At 40.4% G+C, this 20,834-nt stretch overlaps 1 protein-coding gene across 1 annotated transcript in view; it reads right to left on the minus strand.

Annotated features, from left to right (window-relative positions):
• Positions 1 to 20,834, minus strand: part of clasp1a (cytoplasmic linker associated protein 1a) — a 300,065-nt gene that overhangs the window by 87,862 nt on the left and 191,369 nt on the right. Inside the window, exons 24-25 of the mRNA XM_063048559.1 lie at positions 14,629 to 14,691; positions 1,459 to 1,562 (exon numbers count right to left, since the gene is read on the minus strand). Of these exons, the coding sequence (XP_062904629.1) occupies positions 1,459 to 1,562; positions 14,629 to 14,691 (167 nt within the window). The remainder of the gene's footprint in view (positions 1 to 1,458; positions 1,563 to 14,628; positions 14,692 to 20,834) is intronic.

The following is a 20,834-nucleotide window of genomic DNA, read 5'->3' on the forward strand; positions in this document are numbered from 1 at the left end:
TGTTGGCCTTTATTATGAACAGATTTGAATACTGCTATAAACATCTTACTGCAGCTACTGTATATACCAGAAAGTAAACATGGTGTATAGTTTTGGTTTTCTTACGCAGAGGCATATTTGCCATTATAGGGAGTACAGCAAAGATTCACCGGACTAGTTATATTTTCTTGTATAGCAAACAAGACATATGAAGTAAACTAGGATTGCATTCAATACTGTTGAGATGTATGGGAATATTATTGAAAGAGACAAAATTCCTCCTGTGCTCGACGGACTGAAGAGTTTAGAACCAGCTGTCACTGTCTCAGAAGAAAAGATTGGCCAATTGGGATGAAGGCATGGAGAAATTTTTCTATAATGAATCTTTGGTTTCTCCATTCAGATGGTTGTGAAAGGTTAGTTAGTGAATTGACTCGAAAGAGTGACCAATAAATTTGTGGACATTATGATAAATGGGGAATGCAAGCAAATAGCATTGAAGGAGGTCAGCCATGATTATCAGGAACAACAATATAGGGTCAAGTGCCAAATAGTCTACTCCTATTCCTGTGTCTTACGTTAGAAGAATACTGGAATCTAATATTGAAGTGATAACTGAAAAAAAAAATCAGAAAAAAAACTAACAATTAGATTGTCAATGCAGTTTGGTGAAAGTGTTTTTAAACAAATCAGTGCAAGTTTTTCTGATGATAAGGCAACACTTAAATGGTTACTGTGCAACATCAGCGTGCGCAGCCTAAGAATAACATGTCATCACGGACAAGATTGATTAACAGACAATATATTGTAGTACAAAATATTTTTCCTTTCTAGCAACACCATGAAGGCTTACTGGATTGAAACATTTGGAGGACTGGGGGGAAGGGGGGTGCTTGTATAGTTTAGGATTGCCTATAATGAGACTGAATTTTCACTGAAGCACAAAATAAATCTAAAGTGATTTATTGGGTCGATACTGTGAGGATAGTCTCCTGTTGGAATTTCACCAAGCAGCTGATTTCAATCAGTATATTCAAGACCAAATAGATTTTTGGACCATGAAGAAAAATGAATCAAGTGTTTTGGGCAGTAAATTATTGAGACAAAAGGACTGATTGCCAAAGAGGGAGCAGACTTGGGGGTTTGTGGCCTCTTCTCCTCCTCCCATTTCATATATTGTGGCAAAACTCCAATCATGGCAACCCTGGATTTTATACAGGATGTTATGCTCAAATAGAAAACAATTATTTACTAAAACATGACGAAGTGCACCATAAACATATACAGTATTCAAAAGTGATTAAGCACAGACAAGTACAGTACTTAGTAACACATATCAAGATGCATGTCACAATAATTTCATGCAAAAATATGGAATAGTGGATAAGCAAAGCAAGGCACCAAGGTGGAGCATTTTCATAAACTATTTTTCAATATAACTGTATATTAATTTTAAGGTACTATTCAAAGAATTATTACCAAGGCATCTGCAACTGCAGCTTCCACTTCTGTGCTTGTGTTCAGGACCCTCATGGCATTTACAGTGGCAGGTAAACGACCAGCCTGTCCAAGCCCATATCGATCTAACAAAGATAAAAATGTGAAATTAGTGTAACATCTTTACAAAGTTCTGCCATTCAAATGATTCTAATTTGGGCCAACAACAGCAGTATTTGTAACAATCAACTTTCTCCGTAAAATACTAATTAATTAGCCAGCAATTCTTTCCTTGGAGTACAAGTGAAAGTTTCAAAGGAGGAGAAAAACGTATTTTGGAATAGTTATTGTACATATAGCTGTTTCTGGTCTACAATGAAGTCAAATAAGATATTATCAATACAAGTCTTCCTTTCTCTCAACACACACTAAACTGTTGTGCATCTCCAAAACATTCCACTTCTACCAGATTTCTAATATGTCAAGTAGTTTGTCATTTTTTTAGTATTCAAATAAAATTGCATATCAATTATTCTTAATTATATATACACAACTATATCCATGTGGAACTAGAATATTTTGTCTGTATGACTGGACCTTTCTTATGTGAAGTTAATTCTTCAAATAAATCACAAACAAGAGAAAATCTGCAGATGCTGGAAATCCAAGCAGCACACACAAAATGTTGGAGGAACTCAGCAGGCCAGGCAGCATCTATGGAAAATAGTACTGTCGACATTTTGGGCCGAACCCCTTCATCAGGACTGGAAAAAAGATGAGAAGTCAGAATAAGAAAGTGGGGGGAAGGGAGGAAGAACCACAAGATAATAAGTGAAACCGGGATGGGGCTGGGTGTGAAGTAAAGAGCTGGGAAGTTGATTGGTGAAAGAGATACAGGGCTGGAGAAGGGGAAATCTGATAGGAGAGGACGGAAGCCCATGGAGGAAAGAAGGGGGGAGGGGCACCAGAGGAAGGTGATAGGCAGATAAGGAGAGAGATAGAAATAGGAATGGGGAATGGTGAAGGGGGGGTGGGGGCATTACCAGAAGTTCAAGAAATCAATGTCCATGCCATCAGGTTGGAAGCTACCCAGATGGAATACAAGGTGTTGCTTCTCCAACCTAAGTGTGCCCTCATTGTGACAGTAGTGGCGGCCATGGACTAGCATTTCAGAATAGGAATGGGAAATGGAATTAAAATTGGTGGCCACTGGGAGATGGCATGAACACCAGCTTCTCGAACTTCCTGTAATGTTCCCTCTCCTTTACCATTCCCTTCTCTCACCTCATCTCCTTACCTGCCTATCACCTTCCTCTGGCGCCTCCTCCCCTCTTTCTTTCTTCCATGGCATTCTGTCCTTTCCTATTAAATTCCCCCTTCTCCAGGCATGTGTCTCTTTCACCAACTTCCCAGCTCTACTTCACCCCTCCTTCCTCTCCTGGTTTCATCCATCACCTTGTAGTTCATCCTCCCCCTGCCCCACTTTCATACTCCGACTCATCTATTTTCTAGTCCTGATGAAGGGTCTCAGCCCAAAACATTGACCATTCTTTTTTCCATAAATGCTGCCTAGCCTGCTGAGTTCCTCCAGCATTTTGTGTGTGTTCCTTTAAATAAATGCAAGTTTTTAAAAAATATAACATATTCTTATTTCAAATGACTCAGCTGAACAGCTAGCTGCAACTTTATGCTGTACAATAAATTGAAAGCACTAGATATTTATTTGCTATTTCCACTGACATACCGATTACACAGGTGTATTATTTTCAATATCACCAGTGAAAGCTCTTAACCTCAAAGCAAAACAAGTACATAAGGCCATTTCAACCGTAAGAAGAGTAACCTTAAGCCACTGGTTGTCCAAGAGAGAGTCTGATAACTGATCTACCAAATGATACCTGACAGAATTGAGAGAGTCATGGACACAGCTCAACACATTACAAAAACCAGTCACTCCTCTATGAATTCTGTCTATACTTCTCACTGGCTCATTAAAGCAGACAGCATAATCAAAGACCCCATCATCCTGGGCATTCTTTCTTCTCCTCACTCCATTGGAGAGAAGGTACAAAAACCTGAGAGCATGTACCGCCAGGGGTCAAGAAGAGCTTTTAGCCTTTTGTTTTCAGACTCTTGAATGGACAGCTTGTATGATAAGATGGACTCTTGACCTCAGTGTACTTCATTATGATCTTGCACCATGTTTTCTCCGTAGCTTTTAAACTTAATTCTGCATTGTTATTGTTTTACTTTATTTTACAATATCTAAATGCATTGTGTAATGACTTGATCCATATGAAAAGTATGCAAGACAAGCTTTTTATTTTTATTGTATTTTGGTACATGTAACAATAAAAAAAAACAATAATCAATGCAGACTTTGTTTCATGGAAACTCATTTCTTCATGTGAACAAGTGGCCAAGGGAAGTCCAGGATGGCCTGCAAGTAATTATACCATTACTGGTACTACCAATAAATACTAAAACTCTGTATTTAGATGTCTGCAGCGCCAACAGATACCACTTTTTATCTAAATTTAAACAAATTTAAAAACACAGCGAATTCCATTAATGATGATGCAACCTCCAAGTCAGAGGATGAGAGTATTGGAATGACAGAGGTTAGGGCCCAGAAGGCCTCACTCCAAGTGGCATTCAGATGCCACTTGAGAAAGCTCAACCCCACAAAGTACATCAGATTAAAAATAAATAATCAGAAGGTTACATAAAATGCCAGGAACACTTATAAACAAACAGGAACATAAATTAAGAAAAAAATTTATTTTATTTTATTTGATATGCTCAATATACTCACTATGAACCCCCTAATATAAATAGAAGGAAATTTCAGAAGAATTGGACTCTTTCATTAGCAATTTAGGTTACTGAGAGAGACAGTGACACCTGTTTAATAGCAAATTCAGAATTTCCATAAATGGGAATATCTAACTTGTTATGACTTAAAAGGCTAAACGTCAGCAGATCTATTCAGAATCAGAAGCAGCATCACACCCCAATGAGGTTAAGAAAATGAACAATAATTGTTAAAAAATCAAGAAGCTTTGATAGGAGAAATTGGGTGCCACATCAGGGAGAAAACAACGTAATAATTATGCACAGCTCTCTAATGATGTATGAGAGCGACAGAGCGAGACAGATATATATAAAAAATGTGAGAGAGAGAGAGATGGATGGATGGAGAGAACACACATATGTATTCTCAAATTCTCAGTTTCAAAAATCAATGCAATAAGCTGATTAACCTAATTAATTGCTATACATTGGTGAGGTTATATAGGCGGGGTAGATGTTCCAACCTGCTAGCTTGATATATAACTGATCTTATATATGATTTACTGCAAAGCTGTGCAATAAAAAAAATTGCTCTCAATCGATCATTGAATTGACAAATTCAATTAGTTAAAAAAATGACAAAGGTATTAAACTAAATTTTAAACATATCCTGATCATTGTTAACATAGAACGTGACAGCACAATAAAGGCCCTTCAGCCCATGATGTTGTGCTGACCTTTTAACCTACTCTAAGATCAATACAACCCTCTCCCCCAACCCCACATAGCCCTTTGTTTTTCTATCATCTATGTGCTTAAAGAGTTTCTCAAAATGTCTAATGTATCAGCCTCAACCACTACCCCTGGCAGGACGTTCCATGCTCCCACTGCACTGCAAAAAAAATGATAATAATAATTACCTTTGACATCCCCCTAAACTTTCCTCAATTACCAGAAAATTATGACCCTCATAAGTCATTTCCACCCTAGAAAAGAAAGTCTCTGGCTAACCATTCGATCTATGCCTCATCATCCTGTACACCTCTATCTATTGTTATATGGTTGGTTTACAATGACCATTTCTTGACACAAATTAAATTACTATTGGCATCCACAAATGCAGAAAACCTAATGTCAACAGATCTTTAAGACGTCAGGCTAGTAGTTCATATTTGACACAATCAACCACATTTAGCACCTTGATCCTGCAGCTCCATTTAACTGCTGCAACATCTGTGCGATGGACACCTAACTCAAGAGAGAAAGGTCTGACTATGAATGGTGGTAAAATCACAGACTTTGCCTGGCAACATCTTGACAGGTCATTGATATCAAAGACACCTTATAATGGTTAGATGTGATTTTCAAAACTACCTTTTTTTGGTTTTCTCAGACGATTTTATGTTTGAATCTGGAGAAAATTAGAAGTAACCTTTATGATTCTTCATTTAAATTTGAACAGATTTGGGGACCTTTTATTCGATATTTTCATTTAATGTAATATTTACCCTTCTTGTTTTTTTTTTCACTGTTTTAATGGAGGTCGGGATTGAGGACGTGATTTTAAGTTTAACTCTGTTTGGTTTCAAGTTAGCCCATTGCTTTGCTTTGCTTTTAGTTAGTTGCACGGTGGGTTTTTTTTTGGGTTTTTTTTTCTCTTTTTTTCCATTGATATATATAAAATCTAGTATACTATTATGTTATCTTGGTTTCTTATGCTTAAATTACATTGTTTGTAGTATTTTCTTTTTGGTATTGTTATCTTTTGGAATTTTATTATACTTTAACATTGTATTAATGTTTATATGGCTTACCTTTTTTGTATACTTACTCAATAAAAAGATTTAAAAAGAAAGAAAGAAAGGAACATCTCCTTCCTCTCTGCCAACAAAAAAAACAAAAAAAAACTATTTAAAAGCAATTGAACCAGATTCAAATAAGGAAAATTAAAAGAAATCAGGTTTTGTTATAAATACATAATATCCAGTTAAATAATTAATAGAATAGGTTTTAAAAAAATGTAAAACTACACTGAACATACCTTTTAAGGAAAGTCAGTGACTAAAGTTACAAAAGCAGATGTGAACCATGCCCAGCTCCTCAACCAATAAACCAATCAGGAATAGTGTTAGACTTTGTGACACATTTAGCAGTGGGATATCAGATGTGTTGACCATAAAACATAGGAGCAGAATTAGGCCACTCAGCCCATCAAGTCTGCTCCACCATTCTATCATGGCTGATTTATTATCCCTCTCAACCCCATTCTTCTGCCTTCTCCCCATAACCTTTAACAACCTTACTAATCAAAAATCTATTAACTCCTCTTTAAATTTACTCAATGACTTAGCCTCCATACCTGTCAGCGGCAATGAATTCCACAGATTCACCACACCCTGGCTACAAAATTCCTCCTCATCTCTGCTCCAAATGAACGTCCCTCTTTTCTGAGGCTGTGCCCTCTGGTCCTGCACTCACCCACTGCAGGAAGCATCCTCTCCTCATCCACTCCATCTAGGCCAGGAGTTCCCAACCATGAACACCTTGATTAGTGATAAGAGTTCCATGGCATAAAAAAGGTTGGGAACCCAAGTCTTGGCCTTCCAATATTTGATAGGTTTCAATGAGATTCACCCTTCATTCTTCTAAACTCAAGCAAGTAAAGCCCCAGAGCCATCAAACACCCCTCATACACCGAGAAAGCAGATGGCCAAACTTGAATGGAAAAGAACACCGGCAGGGATGACAGAAGAGCAGCAAGGGCTGGAATTTCTGGAATTTCTTTACTCAGAGTGGTTGGAGAGTGGAATGCACTGCCTGAGTCAGTGGTGGAGGCAGATACACTGATGAAGTTTAAGAGACTACTAGATAGGTATATGGATGAATTTAAGGTGGGGGCTTATATGAGAGGCAGGGTTTGAGGGTCGGCACAACATTGTGGGCCGAAGGGCCTGTACTGTGCTGTTCTATGTTCTATGTTCAATTCAGAAGGCACAAGATATACACATCCCAAACAAGAAGTAGTATTCTAAAGGAAAGATGACACAACCAAGGCTAAAAAGAGAAGTCAAAGCCAGTATAAAAGCCAAAGAGAAGCAATATAATAGAGCAAAAATTACAGGGAAGTTAGAGGATTGGGAAGCTTTTAAAAACCAACAGAAGGCAACTAAAAAAGTAATTAAGGTAAAGATGGAATACAAAAGTAAGCTAACCAGTAATATTAAAGTTTCTTCAGATACCTACAAAGTGTAAAAGAGAGGCAAGAGTGGATATTGGACCGCTGGAAAACTATGCTGGAGAGGAAGTAATGGGGGTCAACAAAATGGCGGATGAAGTAAATAAGTATTTTGCATCATTCTTCACTGTGGAAGACAACAGCAGTATGGTGGAAGTTCCAGGGGTCAGGGGTCATAAAGTGTGTTAAGTTACCATGATTAGACATTGATTCCAGGGAAACTGAAAGGTCTGAAGCTAGCCAGCACTACTGCACCACACATCACTCTTTTTCCCCTTTACCTTAACTTTAATTGGACAAACATCTTTTGTTTGTAGTTCCTGTTGTGGCCCAACTCCTCTGTGTCACTTCCTGACAGCCGAGGTTGTAACATAATGGAGTTTCGTCCAATTTTTTTTTTATTTTGAAAGGATGCACCCAAGTTGTGTTTGCCCCTAGATTTTTTTTGTAGTGTACAAGCGGTGTGCTGTTGCTTTGCCATTTATCTCCATTTTGGTACAACTGCTGCTGGGTGAGTACAGTTGTTTGAGTGCTGTTAAGTTAACTAGTGCACAAGCACCCCAGTTAGATAGGGGAGTATTCCTACGAGTCACTCCTTTGTTACTTGAGGTTATCCTGAGTAGAGACGTGCTCTCTGGCAGGGGTCAGTGTTTCAGTTTTGCACAACCATTAGCTTGATGGCCTATACTTCCCATGTTTGCTTTTAAACTCACGCTTGCCCGGTACACCTCAGAAGTAGGATAGAGCAAAATCTAGGCAGGTATCCAGAGTGGGGTTACTCATTTGTATGTTTGTTTAGATCTGCATTTATTGTCTATTGTTTAGACTAGCACTCGGTGGCCATACTCACTTTGTAGTGGGGTTTTTTGCGGGGGGGGGGAATGAGAGTGAGAGCATTTGTGAATTAGTTAAGTTAGGTTAACTTTGTGGTGGGTCCATGATAAGATTTCTATGTGAAATTCTACCTTTAAACTTATTTGTAAATTAGTTTTGATATTTAGAACGACTGGCAGGCTCCATTAGAGAATTGTGGTGCTTGGCTGGGTGGATAATCCATTCCGTGCTAGCAGCTGAGGGGTAACATCTTTTGGAATTGTGGCTTTAATGGCTATTTTGTCGAGAGAGCAAAATTTGCTGCATTCTGTGTATAGAAAGCTGTGTGCTATATTGAGCCCTCCTATGTGTTGTGTACACACTGTTAGTGTTGCTTTATATTAAACTCTCCATTCATATGTTTGTGCTGACTGTACTTCGTCAGTACTTTAGTATAGTGTAGGAAAGCTTTCAAATATGGCATCTTGAAGCATTCATTAAAGAACCTTTTGAGGAGCTTCTTGAGCGGTTTGAAAAAGATCAACTTTAACAGTTGCTTCTCATTACAAAACTGAGCTTAAAAGCACTGAAAAATAGTTAAAGGGGAGCATAAAAATGGTCATCAGGAAAGTGTTGATAGATATTGGGTTTCTTGAGGTTAGTCCAATCCTCCCAGTGCCGAAACATACTCCTTTGTCAGAGGCTGCCATTGAGTTGAGGCTAAAGGAGATAGCGCTAAATGAGAACCAGTTAGAGTACAGACACAACGAACAATTGTTAAGGCTGCATTTAGAACATGAGCATTTCCTTGAGAAATTGAGAGTTTAAGGCAGCTCAAGTCTGGTACCTCTGTATTTGATATAGGTAGCCATATTAAGTTAGTTCCACCATTCGCAGAGATGGATGGTTTCATTTCTCTTGCCTCTGATCCAGAGTCAAAGCAACCCATTAAGATCTGGAGGGATGTTTTACAATTCTGAGTCTGCTTTGGGTTCAGAGACACTTCTAAAAGAGTTTGGTACAGCTCCTTTGTCCTTGCCTTCGCGTGACGTTTGTCTCCAACCAGGTTTGGTTTCTGGTAAAGTTGTTGCTCTCTGTTCCCAGATCCCAATTGAAGGGTTGTCTTTCATTCTAGGGAACGATTTGGCAGGTGGTAGAGTGCTCCCGACTCCTGAAGTAACCTCTCACTCTGTGGTGCAGGAGGGCCCAGATGAGCTTGAACTGACTTTCCCAGACACGTTTCCTGTTTGTGTTACTACTCGTGCAATAGAAACCATAGAAACTACAGCACAGAAACATGCCCTTTGGCCCTTCTTGGCTGTGCCGAACCATTTTCTGCCTAGTCCCATTGACCTGCACACGGACCATATCCCTCCATACACCTCCCATCCATGTATCTGTCCAACTTATTCTTAAATGTTAAAAAAGAACCCGCATTTACCACCTCGTCTGGCAGCTCATTCCATACTCCCACCACTCTCTGTGTGAAGAAGCCCCCACTAATGTTCCCTTTAAACTTTTCCCCCTTCACCCTTAACCCATGTCCTCTGGTTTTTTTCTCCCCTTGCCTCACTGGAAAAAGCCTGCGTGCATTCACTCTATCTATACCCATCATAATTTTATATACCTCTATCAAATCTCCCCTCATTCTTCTACACTCCAGGGAATAAAGTCTTAACCTATTTAACCTTTCTCTGTAACTGAGTTTCTCCAGTCCCGGCAACATCCTTGTAAACCTTCTCTGCACTCTTTCAACCTTATTTATATCCTTCCTGTAATTTGGTGACCAAAACTGAACACAATACTCCAGATTCAGCCTCACCAATGCCTTATACAACCTCATCATAACATTCCAGCTCTTATACTCAATACTTCGATTAATAAAGGCCAATGTACCAAAAGCTCTCTTTACGACCCTATCTACCTGTGACGATACTTTTAAGGAATTTTGTAACTGTATTCCCAGATCCCTCTGTTCCACTGCACTCCTCAGTGCCTTACCATTAACCCTGTATGTTCTACGTTGGTTTGTCCTTCCAACGTGCAATACCTCACAGTTGTCAGTATTAAGCTCCATCTGCCATTTTTCAGCCCATTTTTCCAGCTGGTCCAAGTCCCTCTGCAGGCTCTGAAAACCTTCCTCACTGTCTACTACACCTCCAATCTTTGTATCATCAGCAAATTTGCTGATCCAATTTATCACATTATCATCCAGATCATTGATATAGATGACAAATAACAATGGACCCAGCACTGATCCCTGTGGCACACCACTAGTCACAGGCCTCCACTCAGAGAAGTAATTCTCTACCACCACTCTCTGGCTTCTTCCATCGAGCCAATGTCTAATCCAATTTACCACCTCTCCATGTATACCTAGCGACTGAATTTTCCTAACTAACCTCCTATGCGGGACCTTGTCAAAGGCCTTACTGAAGTCCATGTAGACAATATCCACTGCCTTCCCTTCATCCACTTTCCTGGTAACCTCCTCGAAAAACTCCAACAGATTGGTCAAACATGACCTACCACGCACAAAGCCATGTTGACTCTCCCTAATAAGCCCCCGTCTATCCAAATGCTTGTAGATTCTGTCTCTTAGTACTCCCTCCAATAACTTACCTACTACTGACGTTAAACTCACCGGCCTATAATTTCCCGGATTACTTTTCGATCCTTTTTTAAACAACGGAACAACATGAGCCACTCTCCAATCCTCCGGCACTTCACCCGGAGACAGCGACATTTTAAATATTTCTGCCAGGGCCCCCGCAATTTCAACACTAGTCTCCTTCAAGGTCCGAGGGAACGCTCTGTCAGGTCCCAGGGATTTATCCACTTTAATTTTCCTCAAGGCAGCAAGCACCTCCTCCTTTTCAATCTGTACAGTTTCCATGGTCTCACTACTTGATTCCCTCAATTCCATAGATTTCATGCCAGCTTCCTTAGTAAATACAGACGCAAAAAACCTATTTAAGATCTCCCCCATTTCCTTTGGTTCCGCACAAAGCCGACCACTCTGATCTTCAAGAGGACCAATTTTATCCCTTACAATCTTTTTGCTCTTAATATACTTGTAAAAGCTCTTTGGATTATCCTTCACTTTGACTGCCAAGGCAACCTCATGTCTTCTTTTAGCCCTCCTGATTTCTTTCTTAAGTATTTTCTTGCACTTCTTATACTCCTCAAGCACCTGATTTACCCCCGGTTTCCTATACATTTCATACAACTCCCTCTTCTTCTTTATCAGAGTTGCAATATCCCTTGAGAACCAAGGTTCCTTATTCCTATTCAATTTGCCTTTAATCCTGACAGGAACATACAAACTCTGCACTCTCAAAATTTCCCCTTTGAAGGCTTCCCACCTAACAAACACATCTTTGCCAGAGAACAACCTGTCCCAAGCCACGCTTTTTAGATCCTTTCTCATTTCTTCAAATTTGGCCTTCTTCCAGTTCAGAACCTCAACCCTAGGACCAGCTCTATCCTTGTCCATGATCAAATTGAAACTAATGGTGTTATGATCACTGGAACCAAAGTGCTCCCCTACACAGACTTCTGTCACTTGTCCTAATTTGTTCCCTAACAGGAGATCCAATATTGCATCCCCTCTAGTTGGTCCCTCTATATATTGATTTAGAAAACTTTCCTGAACACATTTTACAAACTCTAAACCGTCTAGACCCCTAACAGTATGGGAGTCCCAATCAATGTATGGAAAGTTAAAATCCCCTACCACCACAACTTTGTTTCCTGCAGTTGCCTGCTATCTCTCTGCAGATTTGCTCTTCCAAGTTTTGTTGACTATTGGGTGGTCTGTAATACAATCCCACTAATGTGGCCATACCTTTCCTGTTTCTCAGCTCCACCCATAAGGACTCAGTAGACAAGCCCTCTAATCTGTCCTGCCTGAGCACTGCTGTAATATTTTCCCTAACAAGCAATGCTACTCCCCCACCTTTTATTCCTCTGCCTCGATCACATCTGAAACATCGGAACCCTGGAATATTAAGCTGCCAGTCCTGCCCCTCCTGTAGCCAAGTTTCACTAATTGCTACAACATCATAATTCCACGTGTCAATCCACGCCCTCAACTCATCCGCCTTCCCTGCAATACTCCAATGTCCCCGCAATGTCCAAGAAAGATCAAAGCAAAGGCAAGGGCTCTGACAATCTCCCTGATATTGCCCTCTGAGACACCGGTATGGCCAAAGGTGACATAGCTCTAACAGGGCTTGGCCAAGTGGTTCCCTCTCTTGAACAGCTAGTGCTTGAACAGAAAAAAGACCCTTCTGTCTCCTCTGTTTGAAGAGGTGGTCTCAGAGGAAGCAATTGTAGAAACCTCCTATGGCTATTTTATTAGCAATGGAGTGTTAGTGAGAATGTGGACTCCTCCAAAAGTGTCCATTCAGGATGACTGGAGTATTATTTATTAAATAGTTATTTCAGATGTTTACCGGCCTGACATATTGTGTTTGGCTCATGAGCATTGCCTTGCTGGTCATTCACACCAGGAAAACTCTTAACCGTGTGTTTAGGGATTTCTTCTGGACTGGTGTGATGCCTGATGTAGCACAGCACTCTTAAGTCATGCCAGGTGCATCAGGTTGTTAATATGCCAAATCAAAAGATCCCTGTTGCTCCTCAACATCCTATCCTACCACTGAAGCAGCTTTAGGTTGCCCCAGAGCAGCCTTTTAAAGGAAACATTGCCTGCACCTTCTGAATTCTCCAGAAACACCAGCCACTGCTGCTCTGCTGTCATACCTGCTAGTGTCCCCTTCCTAACAACTTTGGCCAGCTCCCCTTCATGCCTCTGTGATTCCATTTACTTCACTGTAATACTGATATTTGACATTATCTTCTCCCTTTGAAAATGCAAAGTAAATTCTATCATAGTCACTCTACTCTGCCTCTCAAGGGTTCCTTTATTTTCACCATCGTTATTTTCCCAATTTACCACCATATTGAAATCCCCCATGACTATCACAACATTGCCCTATTACATGCCCTTTACGCTTTCCCTTTGAAATTTATATCCCATATTCTAGCTACTGTTCGGTGGCCTGCATACAACTCCCATCAGGGTCTTTTTACCTTTGAGGTTTCTTAACTAAACCCACAAGGATTCTACATCTTCTGATCTCATGCCACCTCTTCCTAAGAATTTGATTTCTTTTTTTTTTTTTTAAACCAACAGAGCCACCCCACTCCCTCTGCCTAATTGCCTGACCTTTCAATAAAATATGTATCCTTGGATGTTAAACTCACAACTATGACCTCCTTTCAGCCATGTCTCAGTGATGCCCACAACATCATACCTGCCAACCTCCAACTACACTACATCATCTACCTTATTCCATATACTGCATGCTTTTCAAATATAACACCTTCAATCCTGTATTCATCAACCTTTTCAATATGGCCTCCATTCCACTGACTGCAATTTTGCCGTATCATCTGCCTGTCCATCTGCACCTGACCTTTAGTGCACACCCAGTGTTTGCTCTACAATTTTCAGGCACTGAGCTCCAAGATGCACTCAGCCAAAGGCGGCGGATGAGCAACACTTGCTGTCATTCCTCTCGTAGGGCAATCTGCCCATCAACTTTACCAAATACAAGTGAATTGGAGTAATTCCTTGAAATACTCAATTTTCATTAACAAATTAATAGTAATTTCACATACCATACTTCCATTTGATTCACCTTTTCTGGTAAGTTTTAACAATATGTTGACTGTGACCATTCACAACTTTGTTTTGTCTTGCAAATCTCATACACTGTAGCAGCTGTTATCTTTGCCATCTCCCACTGATTTAAAGTTACTAGGAATGCTTATAATTCAGTGGTCTAACATACGATTAGATCTCAACAACTGGTACTTGCTTGGACATTAAACAATCAATCCATTTTTGAGAAATATCACATCAATGGAATACAAAATGAGAACTTAAATTAGTAATACAATCACAGAGTACAATTAGCAATGACAATTCACCAGACATTAATGGTATAACTAAAATAATGATGACTGTGCACACATAAACAAAGCTAAAATGAAGTGTCATATTGGGCAACCATAATTGTTACCTTTTCTTATAGAGTTCAAGTACATTTTACAGTTTATACTTCACACGAAGTACTAGAATATTATTCATTTTTAATGTGTACGAATGCACATGGACATTGATGCATTCACTCCAAGAGTTCTTGCACTCTAATAAATGACAATTATGATTGCTTCTTATGTGTGCAAATAAAGATGATAATTTTCAAAAGAAAATTGGCTGGCGTTAGAAAAACCCAATGACCAATGTACATAAAAAAAATGGGAAAATTAGAACAAGCATGCAAATAGCACTTGTTCACCTGGCTGGCCAATAGAATCAGCTGTGGAGAGTGCGCTGGTGGACCTTGAGTGTCGACGAGAGGCTGGAAGCAAATGAAGGGTAACACCCTGAAGTTAACAAATTTTCACATAACCACAGATGCCAGTCTTATTTGACAGTGAGTTTAAAAGAATTTGTCCCTCACTGTTTTTGTCAAAAAGAATCCAACCAAGATGCGACAGGCATGACTGATTCTCACATTGTTGCTTTCAATAGAGAAAAATGTTAAATAGATTTCAAATAATATTACAATGTTTAGGCCAAATATATTTAACAAATAAGCATGGCAAACCATGCCATCAAGAAAAGTTTGATTAAGTTGTCAGCATAAATTCTCAGATGCATTTGCTCCATCAAAAACAACATACACATTAATGAAGATAAAAGTTGTTAAGCACATTTAGCTCAAGGTGCATTATGAAGCTGAATAATCGACAAGTTCAAGTGGGAAACAGCACATTCAGGTAATGACGTAGAATGCAAAGTGCACACAATGCTTGAGCTTCACCAAAAGTCATAAATAAATCCTAAATGGAATAACATTAGTTCATACATACAGATCAAACTTAGCTCACATTTTTAAAAAATATCAATCCCATTTATAGGTAACAGATTCTAATGCCTCAATATATATGGACTAACTGATTTATAGCCAGGGAATTTTCCTACTTTTCCTTCTAAACAACTAAACATTTAGACATTGAGATGTCAGAACAATTATTAACTAGGCCAAGTTGTGCATCTCAAATAAACATTAAAAATATAAGACACACCATTTTACAAAGTAACATAGAGACGCTAAGTACAAGATTAAACCACTGACCATTACCTTTCAGAAAAGTACGTATGCTGTCAACATGCCAGTGATTACCCAACACGAGGATGGATATAGTTGCAATGGCAAAATTGCGGCGAAGGTTCAGAATTACTTCTTTTCGGAATCAGATTTATTATCACTAAGATGTCGTGAAATTTATTGCTTAGCAACAGTACAGTGCAATACATAAAACTAAAAGCAACAGTAAGAAATACATAAAAAGTGTATAAAGAAAACAAAATACTGAGGTAGTGTTCATGAATTCAGGATCATTCAGAAAACTGATAGAAGAGGGGAAGAAGCTGCAACGAAAATGTTGGACATCCATCTTCAAGTTCCTGTTCCTCCTCCTTGCTGGTAGGAATGAGAAGTCATGTCCTGGACGGTGAAGGTCCTTCATAATTAATGCCACCTTCTTGAGGTGAGGCCTTATGAAGATGTCCTCGATGATGGGGAGGCTGCTATCCATGATGGAGCTGGCTGAGGCTACAACCCACTGAAACTTATATTTATCCTGTGCATTGCAGATTCCATACAAGTTGAGATGCAAATAGCCAATGTTCTCCAAAGTACATCTGAAGATATTTACGAGTCTTTGTGACATACCAAGTCTTCCCAAGCTTAATGAAATATAGGCGCTAGCATACTTTCACAAACAGGAGAAAAATCTGCAGATGCTGGAAATCCAAGCAACACACACAAAATGCTGGAGGAACCAGTAGGCCAGGCAGCATTTATGAGTGTATAGTCGACCTTTTGGGTTGAGACCCTTGATCAGGACCCTATTAACACCTATTATTTCCAATCTGCACTGCCGGAGGTCTCCTGATCAGGAAGTAAAGGATCCAGTTGCAACGGGAAGTTAAAAAAACCCAGGTTTTGATTACCACTAATGAGATAATGGTGTCGAATGCGGAGGTGCAATCAATAAACTGCAGCCTGACATAGATATAACTGTTGTTCAAGTGGAGAGTCCATGAAATTCCATCCACTGTACACCTGTTGTGGCGGTAGGTAGCATGTCCAGGTCCTTACTCGGAAAGGAATTAACTCTAGTCATTACTTATCCCTCAAAGCATTTCATCACAGTAGATGCGAGCGCTACTGGGAGACAGTTGTTGAAACCGCTCACCTTGCTCTTCTTGGGCACTACTATGATTGTCACTCTTTTAATGGTGGCTAGTCAAACAAGGGGAGAAATTAAGCAATCTAACCCAAAATTCTTGGGGGGGAGGTAGGTGGAGAGAATGCCTTCAGAGAAATAAAATTGGTACAAAGCTTCACATTATACACACACTGGCCACTTTAATAGGCATCTCCAGTACCTAATAAATTGACCACTGAGTGTACGTTTATGGTCTTCTGGTGCAGTAATCCATCTACTTCAATGCTCAACATTTTGAGAGTTCAAAGAAGCTCTTCTGCACACAATTGTTGTAATGCGTGGTTATTTGAATTACTGTCACCTTTCTGTCAGCTTGAACAACTCTGGCCATTCTCTTTGATCTCTCTCATTAACAAGACGTTTTTGCCCACAGAACCTGCTGCTCAATGGATGCTTTTGCTTCTTGCACCTTTCTCTGTAAACTCTAGGGACGGTTGTGCATGAAACTCCCAGGAAATCAGCAGTTTCTGAGATACTCAAACCACCCCATCTGGCACCAACAACCATCCCACGTCAAAGTCACTTACCTCACATTTTTTTTCCCATTTTCATGCTTCGGCTGAACAACAGCTGAACCTCTTGACCACATCTGCATGCTTTTATGCATTGAGTTGCTGCCACATGATTGGCTGAATACACTTTTGCATTCATGGGGTGCATAGGTATATCTGATAAAGTGCCCCCGCAGCACTGAAGGGTTGTCTACAGTGTCTCTGTGGGTGGAAGTTAGGAACAGGAAGGGGTCAATAACTCTACTGGGTGTGTTTTTTTTTACTATATAGACCACCCAATAGTAACAGGGACATTGAGGAGCAGATAGGGAGACAGATTCTGGAAAGGTGTAAAAATAACAGGGTTGTCGTGGTGGGAGATTTTAATTTCCCAAATATCGATTGGCATTTCCCTAGAGTGAGGGGTTTAGATGGGGTGGAGTTTGTTAAGTGTATTCAAGAAGATTTCTTGACACAATATGTAGATAAGCCTACAAGAGGAGAGGCTGTGCTTGATCTGCTATTGGGAAATGAACCTGGTCAGGTGTCAGATCTCTCAGTGGAAGAGCATTTTGGAGATAGTGATCACAATTCTATCTCCTTTACCATAGCATTGGAATGGGATAGGAACACACAAGTTAGGAAAGCGTTAATCTGGAGTAAGGGGAAATATGAAGCTATCAGGCACGAACGTGGAAGCATAAATTGGGAACAGATGTTCTCAGGGAAATGTACGGAAGAAATGTGGCAAATGTTCAGGGGATATTTGCGTGGAGTTCTGTACAGGTACGTTCCAATGAGACAGGATACAGGAACCGTGCTATACAAAGACTGTTGTAAATCTAGTCAAGAAAAGAAGAGCTTACGAAAGGTTGAAAAAAAACTAGGTAATGATAGAGATCTAGAAGATTATAAGGCCAGCAGGAAGGAGTTTAAGAATGAAATTAGGAGAACCAGAAGGGGCCATGAGAAGGCCTTGGCAGACAGGATTAAGGAATGTTAAGAGCAAAAGAATAAGACATGAGAGAATAGGACTAATCAAGCGTGACAGTGGAAAAGTGTGTATGGAACCGGAGGAGATGGCAGAGGTACCCAATGAGTACTTTGCTTCAGTATTCACTACGGAAAAGGACCTTGGCAACTGTAGGGATGACTTAAAGTGGACTGAAAAACTTGAGCATGTAGATATTAAGAAAGAGGATGTGCTGGAGCTTTTGGAAAGCATCAAGTTGGATAAGTCACCGGGACTGGACGAGATGTTTCCCAGGCTACTGTGGGAGGCAAGGCAGGAAGTTGCTGAGCCTCTGGCGATGATCTTTGCATCATCAATGGGGATGGGAGAGGCTCCGGCGGATTGGAGGGTTGCGGATGTTGTTCCATTATTCAAGAAAGGGAGTAGAGATAACCCAGGAAATTATAGACCAGTGAGTCTTACTTCAGTGCTTGGCAAGTTGATGGACAAGATCCTGAGAGGCAGGATTTAAGAACATTTGGAGAGGCATAATATAATTAGGAATAGTCAGCATGGCTTTGTCAAAGGCAGGTTGTGCCTTACAAGCCTGACTGAATTTTTTTTGAGGATGTGACTAAACACATTGATGAAGGTACAGCAGTAGATCTAGTGCATATGGATTTGAGTAACACATTTAACAAGGATCTCATGCCTCTTTACTTTCTCAATAAGCCTTCCATGGGGTACCAAGGGGACATTGCTTTGTGGATCCAGAACTGGCTTGCCCACAGAAGGCAAAGTGTGGTTGTCGACGGGTCATACTCTGCATGGAGGTCAGTCACCAGTGGTGTGCCTCGGGGATCTGTTCTGGGACCCCTACTCTTCGTGATTTTTATAAATGACCTGGATGAAGACCTGGAGGGATGGATTATTAAGTTTGCTGATGACACAAAGGTTGGAGGTGTTGTGGATAGTGCGGAGGGCTGTCAGAGGTTACAGCGGGACAGTGATAGGATGCAAAACTAGGCTGAGAAACGGCAGATGTGTTCAACCCAGCTAAGTGTGAGGTGGTTCATTTTAGTAGGTCAAATATGATAACAGAATATATTATTAATGGTAAGACTATTGGCAACGTGGAGGATCAGAGGGATCTTGGGGTCCAAGTCCATAGGACACCCAAAACTGCTGCGCAGGTTGACTCTGTGGTTAAGAAGGCATACGGTGCATTGGCTTTCATCAACTATGGTATACAGTTTAAGAGCCGAGAGGTAATGTTGCAGCTACACAGGACCCTGGTCAGACCCCACTTGGAGTACTGTGCTCAGTTCTGGTCACCTCACTATAGGAAGGATGTGGAAACCATAGAAAGGGTCCAGAGGAGATTTACAAGGACGTTGCCTGGATTGGGGAACATGCCTTACAAAAATAGGTTGAGTGAACTTGGTCTTTTTTCCTTGGAGCAACGGAGGATGAGAGGTGACCCAATAGAGGTTTATAAGATGATGAGAGGCATTGATCACGTGGATAGTCAGAGGCTTTTTCCCCAGGGCTGAAATGGCTAGCACGAGAGGGCATAGTTTTAAGGTGCTTGGAAGTAGGTACAGAGGAGATGTCAGGGGTAAGATTTTTATGCAGAGAGTGGTGAGTGCGTGGAATGGGCTGCCGGCGACAGTGGTGGAGGCAGATACGACAGGGTCTTTTAAGAGACTTTTGGACAGGTATAAGGAGCTCAGAAAAATAGGGGGTCATGGATAACCCTAGGTAATTCCTCAGGTAAGGACATGTTCAGCACAGCTTTGTGGGCCAAAGGGCCTGTATTGTGCTGTAGGTTTTCTATGTTTCTATGTTGAGTAGCTGCTTCACTTGGCCAAGGTGTTCTCAAAACTCCTTTCATTGCAAGAGGAGGCCATTCAGTATTGTGCTACACCAGCTGTCAAAACAATTTCATTAACCCCAATCTACACTTACTTCCTTGTTAGTAAATCTGCCATTTGTCCATCAGGGACTGCATGGAGCTGCAAAATGTGACATTGCATCCAAAATGTTGCATCTTTCACAGATGGATCACAAGATGCTGCTTCTTAACTTTAACTTGGGCCTAATTGCAATTGTGGAATAGGACAAAGACGAATAAATCAGACTGAAAATGGAATGAAGACTTAAAGTCCAGGTCATCTGGGAGCTCTGAGACACTTCTGTGGAGTCAATGTGGAGCTCTGCACAGCCCATGAATTGAATGCGGGGAATTGGAACTGCGTTTATTATGAGCATTTTCTGAGAAGTTTATCTTAGATAAACTTCCAGAAACTATCACCATAATTGCCCCCACCCTCACTCCTCCTGCTTTGTAACTGCTTTTTACACAGTTGACATGCTTCAGTGTGATAGACAATACAATAGAGCACTGCTCCAGAGAGTAAGTAATAGTGTTCCTAGCAGCAGAATGGGACGTTAATGATAAACATGCATACAACTACAGCAAAGGTTCAATTATCTAGTACGTGTTATATTTGACAGATGCCAGTTAAGTGAATAAGACCATAAGAGAGAGGAGCAGAATTACGCCATTCAGCCCATCGAGTCTACTCTGCTATTCCATGGCTGATCCCAGATCCCACTCAACCCCATACCCAACCTTCTTGCCATATCTTTGATGCCCTGACCGATCAGGAAATGATCAACTTTCACCTTAAATATATCCACGGACTTGGCCTCCACTGCAGTCTGTGGAGGAGCATGACATAGATACACTACTCTTTGC

Source organism: Mobula hypostoma, chromosome 5 (assembly GCF_963921235.1).
Source record: "Mobula hypostoma chromosome 5, sMobHyp1.1, whole genome shotgun sequence".
In the NCBI taxonomy this organism is placed as follows: Eukaryota; Metazoa; Chordata; class Chondrichthyes; order Myliobatiformes; family Myliobatidae; genus Mobula; species Mobula hypostoma.